This window comes from Jaculus jaculus, chromosome 8, assembly GCF_020740685.1.
Source record: "Jaculus jaculus isolate mJacJac1 chromosome 8, mJacJac1.mat.Y.cur, whole genome shotgun sequence".
Lineage (NCBI taxonomy): Eukaryota > Metazoa > Chordata > Mammalia > Rodentia > Dipodidae > Jaculus > Jaculus jaculus.
The window spans coordinates 14,464,548-14,478,583 of record NC_059109.1 but is presented as its reverse complement, the minus strand read 5'-3'; the positions used below and the strand labels follow the sequence as shown (position 1 = coordinate 14,478,583).

The following is a 14,036-nucleotide window of genomic DNA, read 5'->3' as shown; positions in this document are numbered from 1 at the left end:
TCATAAGGTAATTTTTTCTTTAAATGAGGCAGGATCTAGTTATAACTACTAGTATAAGCCGGCCTTGAACTCATAGCCAAAGAAAGCTGGGATGTCAGGTGTCATCAGGCCTAGTGCATTTGTGAATTTAAAAAATCATTTGAAATCACTTGTAGAAATTAAAATAACTGCAATTGAAAAGGCCTACTTTCTTTTGGACTTTTGAGCACTAATAGGGAGACAGAGAGAAGGAGGTAGATGAGTGAGAGAGATATAATAGTCATGCCAGGGCCTCTAAGCTACTGCAAACAAACTACAGATGCATGGGCCACCTTGTGCATCTGGCTTTACATGTGTATTATGAAATCAAACGTGGGCCCTTAGGCTTTTCAGGCAAGTGCCTCAACTTCAGAGCCATCTCTCCAGCCCAATAATAGTGATTTTATTAAATCGTTTTAATGTTCTGAAGTCCTTAAACTTTTCTAGTAAACTGGGTGGATGTGAACTGGATAATGGGATAGTTTCAAACTTCTATATGCTAGCATACAGGGCTAAAGGGTTACATATGCCAGATTGGAAAAAAATATGTCACAAACATTCATAGAGCAATGGTTTCCAGTACCAAGAACATCGCACATACAACGTGTGGGAGCTGTGTGTCTCTTCTGCCATCGCTAATGCAAGGAGACTGGTTCTTCCATCACGCTCTTCCGTTACTGTTGCTTTAAGAAGGGGCAATCTTGAAGGGTGACAACACTAAGCAATTTTGTTTCAAAATGCAACCAATAGACCAATACATATGTGTGAGGAAAATTTGCAAATAAAGACTGGGAAAGATATAGAGCAGAAATATAACCTTTAAAGCATGAATAAACACATACAATGCTTAACATCACAACTAACCCATCTCATACGAACAAGAGACATTTGGAAGAAATTAATGTTACATTGGAAACACTTCCTAAAACTCACATTCATCTAGGTATTTTGATTAAAAAAATAGAGAAAGATGCTTATTTTGTGACTGTTCTTAACCATAAGAGAGTCTCTCACGTGTAAGCTTTGATTCCTTGAGCAAGTCCTTTGGCCTTTTGATGGTATCAGTTTTCCTGGACAGTTTCCAAGGTTCTTTCCTAGAAATATACTTTTATGAGGGTTTTTATAAGTGTCATTTATGAAAGTTTCAAGCAATTATTAATGAAAAATTTTAAATGGAAGTGTTCCTTTCTACGTATGCACAGTATCACAGTCTCAGCTCCCTGAGACCCTGGAGTGGAGATATCTGTCCCCAATCTTTTGATAAATACCGACCATTAAACAAGCTCTTAGTAATAATGATTTTAGAAGTAAATTAAAAAGATAAGATTATAATATTTCAGATCACTTGGGCTGATATAGCAAAGTACCTTACACAGGTTTGTGAAAGTATCAAGTTTGGGCAGGCAGCAAGACAGTTACTTGTTCCTAATCATCCTGCAGCCGGTGATTTTCACTTTAGCATCCATGTATGCCCTAACTTTGTGCTTCTGTCTTCTCTCATTCCTTCTCTCATTTTAATTAATAATCAATATAAGTTCCTATGAGCAATTTTAAAAGGCCACATAAAACAGCTCACATTTATCCACATGGACTTATTGCTCAGGGTTCTAGCTCTAAGAAGTTCAAGGTCAGGAAGCTAGTAGGTTCTGTGTTTAGTGAGGTCTTCTTGGTGCTTTCAGATTACAGAAAGGTCAAGGGAGTCAACAGCCACCTCAGGGCTTTCTTATGAAGGTGCTAATTCTTTGGTTTTGGTTACCTCCCAAAGGTTCTCCTCTTAATAAAAACATATTGGAGGCTACATTTTCACACAGGATTTTAGGATGACTCATTCTCCTTTTTTTTTTGTTGTTGTTTTTGTTTTTGTTTTCTTTGAGGCAAGCCCAACAACAGACTGGTCTTTTTTTCTTTTTTTCTTTCTTTAATGTGAGAGGGAGAGAGAGAGAGAGAGAATGAGGGAGATTTGGCCTAGGGTCTACAACCACTGCACTCGAACTCCAGACATGTGCGCCCCTTGTGCACATGTGCGACTCTGTGTTTGTGTCACTTTATGCATATGGCTTACATGGGACCTGGAGAGTGGAAAATGGGTCCTTAGGCTTCGCAGGCAAGCACCTTAACGGCCAAACTATCTCTCCAGCTGTCAAACATTCTTATAACTAACTATAACATGCATTCAGACATCTAAGTCTACATTTGCATCTTAATGTACTGAAACACTTTTCATGTGTTATCCTAAAAACTATGGCCAGTAACATCTGATGAAGTAGGTCAAATTCAAACCTTGTCCAATAACACTAAAATTTTCAGAAATGGGGAAATAGAAGAGGAGACACTTCAGAGGAGGGATTTTCTCCCTGGGGAAGGGAATAGGTAGGTTGGCAGTTTGCTAGGAGCTCTTCAGCAACCATTCATATCTTTTGGAAATGGCTTTAATGTAGTGAATATTGGAGGCACAGTGGGTATGGAGGTCAGCATGGTTTTTCAACATTTTCTCATTTGCTCCACTATCAGGAATTACAGCTTCCATGGTCTACAGAAATAATCCTATCTTTATAAAAATATTGCATGCCTTCGTTGTACATGGTGGTGAGTTTCCTAAAGACTTTCATTCAAGTATATCATGTACTTTGAGCATATTTACCACTCCACCCTGTGAGGAAGGATATCAGCTCCAGAGTAGGTCAAATCTGTGTGAATTTAAGACCTGTCATTTACTGTCCTGGTAATAAGAAAAATTACTTACCTCTCTGAACAACTTTTATTAATATAAAATGTATTTTCTTTTATGAAATATATATACAGCTGGGGGTGGTAGTGCACACCTTTAATCCCAGAACTCTGGAGGCACAGGTAGGAGGATCACCATGAATTTGAGGCCAGCCTGAGACTGCATAGTGAATTCCAGGTCAACCTGGGCTAGAATGAGACCCTATCTCAAAAAAATAATATATATATATATATATATATATATATATATATATATATATATATAAAATGTCATGTCATGAGCCCCATGATAAGGAAACTACTCAGCATTTTGTACATACTGTTTACATCTCAGATTTGTGGCTATTTCAATAATTTTCCCCAAAGAAGTTGATGAACAAATTATAACCAACTTAAGCCAGTAGACAACAAGTTAGTTTACTACAAGAATTTATCCTTTATTCCTATTCTTTCTGCTATAAAAATTACAATAAAAATATATTTTAAAAGACACGCTAATTTTGGGGCTGCTAAACATTGTGAAGAATAGTTACTACTTTAAATTATAGGATGAATACTACATTGTTTCAATGAAATATTGTTTCATTGTCCACATATCTTGTTACAAATCTTGAAAACAGTAATGTAATAAAGTCGAACTCAGTAAAAGTACCAGCATCAGGGGCAATAGAGAGTGACATGGCAATAGTGTTCTCACAGTCCATCTGAGTCTGTAGCTAATGGAGAATAGTGACCAAGTAAGAATAATATTGAGGGCTGCAGAGATGGCTTAGTGGTTAAGCGCTTGCCTGTGAAGCCTAAGGACCCTGGTTCAAGGCTCAATTCCCTCAATTCCCCAGGACCCACGTTAGCCAGATGCACAAGGGGGCGCACGCATCTGGAGTTCGTTCTCTGTGGCTGGAAGCCCTGATGAGCCCATTCCCCCCCCCCCCCTCTCTCTCTCTCCCCACCACCGTCTTTCCCTCTCTGTCTGTTGCTCTCAAATAAATAAACAAACAAAAAATTTTTTTAAAAAAGAATAATATTGAGTTTTGGTTTTCTTGTTTTTTTAACAAGGTCTCCCTCTGTAGTCAGGGCTAGCCTAGAATTCATTCTGTAGACAAGGTTGGCATCACACTTGCAGTGATTCTTCTGCCACTGCCTATTGGAATTACAGGCAAGCATTACCATGCTTGACTCTGCCTGACATCGTTTTGAGACTGGTAAACCCATAGGTTGAGTGAAAATTCTGGGTTAAATCAGGACATCTGATTCAGACATTTTTCTCTGTGCTGGTCAAATTGAATTTCAGATGTTTTGTACAAATAAAGAATCTCAATTTAAGTTATCATGGATAAATCAAAAGTCATTAAGGTCCAGGGATGCCTCTAATCCCAGCACTTGGGAAGCAGTGGTACAAAGGTTGCCATGAGTTTGAGGCCAGCCCAAGACTATAGAGTGAATTCCATGTTAGCCTGAACTAGAAAGAAACCTTGCAAAAAAAACCCAAAAAACAAGCAAACAAAAAACCGTCATTAAAAGAAAGTAATGAGGCCAGGAGTGGTGGTGCACACCTTTAATCCCAGCACTGGGGAGGCTGAGGTAGGAGGATCATCTTGAGTTCAAGGCCACTCTGAGACTACATAGTTAATTCCAGGTCAGCCTGGGCTGGAGTGAGATTGTGGTGTTTCGAATAGATGGCCCCCAATATATCCAGTTCTTTATTGTTTGTAGTTTGCATCTGCTGGCTACCTGGCTGGAGGCAATGTCACTGGGTGATCTTAAGGTGTGGTGGTGGGTTTCTAAAGATATGCAAAGCATGCTGTGGCTTTTGACCTTTAGGCTTGTGCTTGTCTGTCTCCCAGCTTGGACCTGTGGAGGCAGGCCAGCTTCTTCTGCCATTATGGAACTTCCCCTGGATCTGTAAGCTTCAATAAATATCCCTTCCTCCATAACTGTGCCTGGTCTGGAAGTTCATCCCAGCGAACCTGAATCTGTCTGCTACAGAGACCCTACTTCGAAAAACCACACACACACACAAAAAAGAGGAAGTAATGAAACTAAAGGAAGTGCTAGAAATCAAGGGAAGGGAGACAAGTTCTGCCATGGAATGGTGGCATGTAAAGGTGGGGATATGAGTGCGACCTTCTAATGCTCAAGGACGGTCTTGCTATAGGAAGCGAGGACTGAAGAAATACCGGCTTTGTTCACTGGCCCTGCAACATATTGAGAAGCATCTGGATTGGGTGTGCTCAAGGTGTTTTCGGTGAAACAACTGTCTTTTTCTCTAGAGATAGAGTCTCAGACCAAGAAAAAGCTGTTTCCAGGAGACATTTAACTCACTATGAGAAGTGGGGGTGGGGGGAACAACTTGTAAAAAAATTTTTTTTGTTGTTCCTAAGTTTTATTCATGAATTCATACAAAATATTCCAGACCAGTGTTTTAATTCTCATCTTCCTCATCTTCTTCATCCTGGTTAATCTGGAAGTAACGCAATTCGTAACTCTCTTTGCTGTTAGCAACTACGCGTAACCAATCACGTAGGTTATTCTTCTTCAAATATTTTTTGGTGAGATATTTCAAATACCTTTTGGAAAAAGGCACCTCGGATGTTACGGTGATCTTGCTCTTGCTCCTCTTGATGGTTACAACCCCTCCACCAAGGTTCCCAGCCTTTCCGTTCACTTTGATTCTCTCTTGGAGGAACTGCTCGAAATTGGCAGCATCCATGATTCCATCTTCTACAGGGTGGGTGCAGTCGAGGGTAAACTTCAGAACCTGCTTCTTTTTTTTGCCCCCCTTCGCCACAAGCTTTTTCACAGGCGCCATGGCGGCAGCGGAGACAGAAAGGTAAAAATTTAAAATACTAGTCAAACAGACTTGGTTGTGATGAACTCCCTGTCTGTGCAGGATTCCAGCTGGGTATGGACAATCTCGATGCTGGGCAGGGGCTCTGCCTATGCAAACCCTCAGGGAGTTCCTTCCCACACCAAGGTGTTGGGGTTCTCCTGCAGGTGCACAGCTGTGGATCTGTCTTGTGGACTCAGCAGATTCATCATCGTTTGGGACGGCACTGAGAGATAGATGTGCAAGATTCCATTATTTCTGCATGGGTGTCAGTATTATCTGATTGGGGAATTGTACACATTTGCTGAGTCCTTGTTTCCATGTAATGCATATGTTATCTGATTCCTATTAGTGGAAACAACATTGTAATTATGTTGAATTGCTTTATTGGCCTGTCTCTGTTTTGCTTCTGTCATTATCACTTCTTTCCATACGTAATAAGATTTCTGTAGGTGGCTGCATAGAACAGCAACCACAAAAATAATTGAAGTTATTTACCTAGGATATGGCTGAAGAGCCTTTACTGTTTTCATCAGTAAATGTTCTTGAGGAACATATTTGATCTCTTAAGGAAACGTGTTTTGCAGAAGGTTTATGCAATGCTCACACTCAAAACCAGACTTCCTTTGCAAGATTTTTAAAAAATCTTTAAGTGAGTTAAATAAGCACATAACAAATAGAGAAACAATCCTTTCCAAGTCTTTCATTAGTTGCAGAGAAACAGGAAGATTCCTTTAAAACTTTTACTAGTATATATAAACAAAATATGAATGTTCTCTTCCTGCTGCATAATAAAATATTTTTTATTAACTCCATCATTATGACCTAAACAAAGAGCATAAAAAATATTTTTTTATTGATCTGTGCTCACGTGTGCGCACAAGCTTGTGTGTGCGCGCGCACACACACACACACACACACACATGTGTCTGGGTCTTTCTCTTTGTGTATATTTTGCTGGGCCTGTTGCTACTACAGAAGGAATGCCAGATGGATGAGCTACTTTTGGGGTCCAGCTTTAGATGGGTGACTGGTGAATTGAACCCTGGCAAGCAAATACCTTCAACTGCCAAACCATATATCCAGCCCCCTGTAAAATAATTCTTTCATCATCATCATCATCATCATCATTATTTTTTTGTGTGTGATTTAGTGTTTTACTCTAGTCCGGGATGATGGGGAATTCATTAGTATCAGGGAGACCCTGAACTCACAGTGATTCTCCTACCTCTTCCTCCTGAGTGCTGGGATTAAAGGTGTGTGCCACCATGCCCAGCATAAAATTACTGTATGACCAAACTAAGAATGAACAGTCAGCATTTCATCCACTCTTGCCACTGTTCTTGAGATTCGATGCATCAAATAGGATGCTTTCTACAAGAAAGATATAGGAGAATTTGTTGGTCACTGTTCCACCTCCTGATGCCTACTTGAGGCCTATTTTTTTTAAATAAGGGTTTCTCAAGTGCCTACATTTTGCAATGATTTCTACATGTATAAAGATATATGAAAGAAAGCATTGTTAAAAATATCCTCAAGGGAGCAGGGTGTGGTAGTGCAAGCCTTTAATCCCAGCACTTGGGAGGCAGAGGTAGGAGTGTGAGGCCACCCTGAGACCACATAGTTAATTCCAGATCACCTGGACCAGAGTGAGATCCTATCTCAAAAAAAAAGAAAAAGAAAAAGAAAGAAAGAAAGAAAGAAAGAAAGAAAGAAAGAAAGAAAGAAAGAAAGACAACAACAAAAAGAAACAAAACAAAAATACCCTCAAGGAATAGAAAACAACTCTCATATGCTAAAGTTTCCATTTTAATTTTCTTTCTTCCTTTCTTCCTTCAATCTTCCATTCTTTCTTTCTTTGCCCCTTTCTTTCCCTCTTTCTTTCTTTCTTTCTTTCTTTCTTTCTTTCTTTCTTTCTTCCTTCCTTCCTTTCTTTCTTTCTTTCCTCCTTTTTTGAGAAAGAGTCTCACTCTATCCCAGGCTGATCTAGAATTCACTATGTAGTCTCAGGTTGGCCTTGACCTCACAGTGATCCTCCTGCCTCAGCCTCCCAAGTGCTGGGATTAAAAGCATGTGCCATCACTCCTGACTCATTCTACTTTTTGCCACTCTTTCTTGCTTAGTATGATTATGAGGGCTTAATTTTTTTCCCCATCATGTGTGGTGGTGCGTGCCTTTAATCTCAGCACTCATGAGGCAGAGGTAAAAGGATTGCTGTGAGTTTGAGGACAGCTTGAGACTTCATCATGAATTCCAGGTCAGCTTGGGCTAGTGTGAGACCCTATTTGGAAAACCAAGCTAATTGTTTTTCCTTTGATTACTTTCTTTTAGGGACCTGTATTTTACCCATGATAGTGTTAATTCATGATGCCTTGGCAGAGCAAGAAAAAGAGTACTGCCTTAATAAAGGAAATGAAAAGCAGTGTGATGAGAACAGTCTGTGTCTTAAGTGAAATATTATGTTCTATCTTGAGCTTAGATGTTCTGATATTGGTAAATACTATTTGTTTTGCTTGGGAGTTTTTTTTTTTTAATAAAAACGTCTGGATTGGTGATTACTAAAATAAACACATGTATCTGTATGGGAATCTACAAGGTCCATATTAAGCTCTGAACTTCCAGGGTATTGCACTTACCTTTTCATTGCTGGGACAAACATTGGACCAGAAGCAGCTTAATAGGAGGAAAGAATTTATTTCAGGCCCTCAGATTCCATGGGAAGTTCCATCAATGACGGAGGAAGCCAGCTGGCTTTGGCATGCAGAGCAGAGAGAAACAGCTGCCTGTGGTAGCAAGTGCCAACAGCCAGAACTCAACTGTCTGCGAATATACTGGACTTACCTGCTTCTAGTGATGCACCTTCCATCAGGCTACTGGAAACGCCTGCCTCAGGCAGGCTGGAGAGATGGCTTAGTGGTTAAGGTGCTTGCCTGTGAAGCCTAAGGACCCCGGTTCGATTCCCCAGGACCCGGGTAAGCCAGATGCAAAAAACAGTGCGTTTATCAGGTGTCCATTTGCAGTGGCTGGAGGCCCTGGCGCACCCATTCTCTCTGCCTCTCTTTTCAATAAATAAAATGTTTTTAAAAATACCTCAGGCTTTCAAACCTCCACATAGGGACACGGTTGCATCACTGCTAGAGAAGACTTTTGTCATGACGTGTTGACTGGAGCACTTAGAAGTCATGATACGTGCGCTTGCCACTTGTTGATTATGAAATAACCCCCAAAGACTCATACTTTCAAAAGGGGCCCAACTGAAACTAAGGACAATTGGTGAAACAAGCAAGGGTGATGTTTTCCTGTGAACCGGATACCAGCACAAAGGGGAAGGAGACCAACGCAGAGAAAAATCAGCTCCTACCAAATCAGAGAGCCAGAGCCTCAGAGGCCCCCAACACCTCAGCACTGAAGCAGACCAAAAATGAATCCAACATGGCTCAGGGAAATTTTGCGGAAGAGGGGGCGGAAAGAATGTCAGAGTCACATGTTGGGTCATGATTTGCAGAGACATTTAGCATACCAATAACTGGGGACTAACCCCACAGTGCACGACCCATTTACATCATGAAGGAGGGTCCAATGGGAGGGGGTAGATCACAGATGAGCCTAAACAATGGTACCAAACTGCCTGTATTTGATGAAAAGAAATCTAATAAATCAAATTAAAAAAAAAAAAAAAACAACTGTTGGTCCCTGACATTTTTGGTGGTACTCTTGGAAAGCTGAACACTTAGGAGGCGGAGCCTAAGTTGAAGAAGCGGTTCACTGGGGCTTAGAGCTTGAGGTCTTGTAGCCCACTCCTCCTTCCGGTCCACTCTCGGCTTCCTGACTGTGGACACAACTGGGTCAGGGTCCTCAGGTCTTTCTGGTCATCATGGCCTGTGCGCTCCAACCGCGAGCCAAAGCCAACCTCCTGCAGTTGCCGCTGTCATGTGTTTTGTTGCAATAACAAGAAAAATAACAGTGTGTTAAACTGTTTTGTTTTCTTCCCAAATAATCTTTGTGTCTTTCTCTTCATAGAAGTCAGGAACCATTTTGTTTGGAATGAGTCTGATGTTGATATACTCCGATACCATAACAAAGAATGAAAGCATGAATTCCAGTGTGAAGTGATCATATTATGGGCATTTGAATTAAATTAGCAATTGGTAGACGTATTTGCCTACAAAGACACAAAGACATATTGCCACAAACACCACCTTTTACTCTATGTTTATTTTCCTTGAAATGCTTTGATAATTAACAAAAACAGCACTTTTTCTTAAACTTTTTTCTCCCCGCATAGAAATCTGCAGTTTAGAAGTCCAGAGCAGGAAATACGGCTTTGTACCATGAAATTTTTGACTACTAAGCTCCCATCAACTAACTGTTACTGACATGCCATACCCAGTAACTGTTCCCAAGGTGTCTACAATGGCAGCTGCATCTCCAGCCATCATAGCCACATAAAAGACAAGCATACAGTACAGTGTATGCCAGTTCTGTTTTAAGGAAAATTCCTAGAGAAATAGGTAACACATTCTTTGACTTCTAACAGGTAGAAATTCATCCTATAAACAAACCTACCTTCTAGGAAGGTTGATGTTTGCCATACTGTTCATGTCTCAGGGGTAACAGAGTTTTCTTAAAAATATTTACTTATTTATTTGCAAGGAAAGAGAGAGAGTGAGAGAGAAGAGAGAGACAGAGATAATGGGTATACCAGGGCCTCCAGCAGCTACAAATGAACTCCAGATGCAAGTGTCACTTTGTGCATGTGGCTATATGTGGGCACTGGGGAATTGAATGGGGATCCTTAGGCTTTGCAAGCAAGCACCTTCCCCACTAAGCCATCTCTTTATCCCCAAAGTAACAGGTTTTTATGATAGTAGTCTTATCAGCGCTATCTATTCTTCCAGTCTCTCCCTGTGATTGCAATACAGTGTCTTTCTCTCTGGTACCTGAGAATGAATATTAACTAACAACTCTTACCTAGTAGGGCATTTGACATTGTATCTTATTCAATGTAGTTTTCACAAGCTTTATATATTTTTATTAAAAATTATTTTAGGGGCTGGAGAAATGGCTTACCCATTAAGGCATTTGCCTATGAAGCCAAAGGATCTAGGTTCAATTCCCCAGGATCCGCGTAAGCCAGATGTACAAGGCTCACATGCATCTGGAGTTTGCAGTGGATAAAAGCCCTGGCATGTCCATTCTCTGTCTGTCTGTCTCTCTTCTATCTCCCCCCCCCTCTCTTCTTGCATGCTAAACCTATAGTCTTCCGGTAAACTACATTCTCATTCCTAATCTACACAAATTCTCAAATAAATGAGCAGATAAATGGGTAAATACATGAACATATAAAATAACACACGCGCACGCACACACACACACACACACACAGCACATAATTACTGCACTTTACCAAGTGGGGGAAGTGAAGACTGAAAGAAGTTAAACAGGTTTCCAAAACTGTTGTACAATTGCTATGTGACACGGATGAGATTGAAGCCAAATTTGACCTCAGATCCATGTCCTGGGTCCCAATACATAGCCACTCGATGTGCAAAAATCTCAGTCAGCATTTGGAATTCTCACAGGTAAGTTGTTTGGGAAAACTCATTGACAGCAGTAGAGGCAAAGAAAAAAGTAGAAGAATAAGGGTGGAGAGAAGTCTTGGTGGTTAAGGTGCTTGCCTATGATGCCTAACGACCTAAATTTGATTTCCCAGGACCATATAAGCCAGATGCACATGGTGGCTCATGTGTCTGGAGTTCGTTTGCAGTGGCTAGAGGTCCCGGCATGCCCACTCTCCCTCTCTCTCCCTCCCTCTCTCTCTCCTTTGGCTTTTCAAGGTAGGGTCTCAGTCTAGCTCAAGCTGACCTGGAATTTACTCTGTAGTCTCAGGGTGGCCTCGAACTCATGGCAATCCTCCTACCACTGCCTCCTGAGTGCTGGGATTAAAGGTGTAGGCCACCATACCCGGCTTCTCTCTCTTTATCTATGTGCCTCTCTCTTAAATAAGTAAATAAATAAATACAATATTTTTTTAAAATAGAAGAAGACAAGGAAGAGGAAAAAACAATGGATTAAATTGAAGAAAGATGAATGGAGCAGTAAAGTAGATAAGAAACAGAAAAACAGAACTATACATTGAGTATGTGATTATCTGTTAGTAATCTGGTCTTTACCATGGGGGTTAATTTAGTTTCCAGAGGATATTTGGAAATGTCTTAAGATTTTTTTTTTTTCTTATGTGATGCTATGGATCAAACCCAGGGCTGCATCCATGCAGAGCAAGCCCTCAAACACCTGAGCTCCATCAACAATGAAGAACGGCTTCAGTTGTCACCATAGGCAGAAGAGAGGGTTAAGGTTCCCAAGATGAAGTGGTTTGCTCAAGGTCATGGACTCTCTGCATTTGGAATAAACCCATCTCCTCTTCCTTCTAATTTTTAGTTATTCCCCCATCAGAGTTGCTTCTGCAAGTTATTGTCAACAGCCACCATCAGGAATCACTTAGAGATCATTATTTTAAATTTCTCTGGTCACAGAGATACAAGCACACACCCTGAAACAGGCATGAAACTTACTAACTTGAACAATCCACAGCACCTCATATCTACAATCCCAGCACTGGGGAGGGTGAAGTTGGAGGATTACATGAGCTCAAAATTTTGAGACCAGCCTGGGCAACATAGTTGTTATCATTATTGTTGTTGTTATTATTATGTATTAAGTCTCTTAAAAGTTTTTTTTTTTAAATTATTTATTTATTTATTTGAGAGCGACAGACACAGAGAGAAAGACAGATAGAGGAAGAGAGAGAGAGAATGGGCACGCCAGGGCTTCCAGCCTCTGCAAACGAACTCCAGACGCGTGCGCCCCCTTGTGCATCTGGCTAACATGGGACCTGGGGAACCGAGCCTCGAACCGGGGTCCTTAGGCTTCACAGGCAAGCGCTTAACCGCTAAGCCATCTCTCCAGCCCATCTCTTAAAAGTTTTTAAATTGGGCTGGAGATGTTGGTCAATGGCAGATTACTTATGTAATTTTTGTGTGATCTTGTATTCTACCCCCAGCACCACAAAAAATGTTTTGTGATGGTTGAAAACATATCTCCTTTATTAATAATGTGTGATGATATAGAAGAACATATGATGATACTGAATAATATTAAAGTTTGACATTTTATTGAATCAACTTATACCTCTGATATAAGAGTTTGTGAGCCCTGGCAGATGGGATTTTGCTAGGCAGTTAGCTGTGTTTTCTTGTTGTATTGATGGAACTTGGTTCTTCCATATTTTTGATATTACCTGTTAAAAAAAAAAAAAAAAGAAATGAAACAGAATCTTCAACCGAAATTGAGAACAGCATGGATTAAAGGGGAGAAGCCTAGACACTCAGATGCTAGATACTAGAGTTTCTCTTCAGAGTCTATGATTTTCCTATCCATTGTATTCTGGCTTGGTTCTCAGTACCAGGTATGAGTTCATTTCCAAAAACTGGGTCTCTTATCCAATCAGAAGCCATTGAATACCCCTATAGCCTATGTGCCACTACTGCACACGTGTGTACATCTTGTCCAGCTCGTTGATTTCATAGCTTGCAGGATGGCGTGCTTCTTTACACTGTTGCTGGCCGCTATCCCTCCACAACTCCAATAGCTCTTTCCAGCAGTACTGATACTAGCTCTCAGGGAGTTGGCTTGCTTCGAGGTTTCAGCGTGATCTCCCCGTGACCTGTGACCACGGCCTGTGGTATCATCATCAGTCGAGTCCTACCATTTATCTCTGTCAGGTAACCACTTGCTTTGGCAACAGCCTACATTGTTTTGTGGAATCTCCTGGGTGACCCTGACCAATGGCCCACTGTGGGAGTGTAACCCAGTTCTGGCCCTGGAGTTTACCAGCCAGTACTCATGGTTTTAGAATTAAGTTCTCTAATCTTCCCAGGGCCCTTCTGTCAGGGCAATCTCCTCCCAGCCTCATATTAACAGTTATATCTTTTAGTTGGCTACCCAGGAGGAAAGTTTCTAGGGTATTGGATATTGCTGTCATTGGTTTTGTGTATTCCTCCCTTCCAATCCTCCCTACCCTGCCAAGACCCTCGAATCCCTATATTCTGACCCTCAACTTGCTTGCCAAGTACCCTTGCCTATTTTCCCTCTCTGTTTCCCCTTTCTCCTAGCCTCATTCTAGATCTATATTCTATTTATTTTAGTCTAGGGTACTAAACAATAACCAAATCTCCCCTTTAGATATTCAAAGCCTATGCTTACATTTTTATATACAAAGAATCATTTAAAATATAACTGGCTATACCTAGCACAGAAGATTTAGAAACTTCAGGCTAGAGAGATGGCTACATGCCTGTGAGGCCTAAGGACCCATGTTTGATTCTCCAGGTCCCACGTGAGCCAGCTGCACAAGGGCATACCTACGTCTGGAATTCATTTCCAGTGGCTGGAAGCCTGGAGC

The 14,036-nt window shown here is 40.9% G+C and overlaps 1 protein-coding gene across 1 annotated transcript; it reads right to left on the bottom strand.

The window, feature by feature from the left end:
• Positions 1–5,115: 5,115 nt before the first annotated feature.
• On the bottom strand, positions 5,116–5,569 carry LOC101599697 (60S ribosomal protein L22-like). The gene has a single exon (XM_045157227.1). The coding sequence runs from the start codon at positions 5,552–5,554 to the stop codon at positions 5,168–5,170; it is 387 nt and encodes a 128-aa protein (XP_045013162.1). The 5' UTR covers positions 5,555–5,569; the 3' UTR covers positions 5,116–5,167.
• Positions 5,570–14,036: the final 8,467 nt, after the last annotated feature.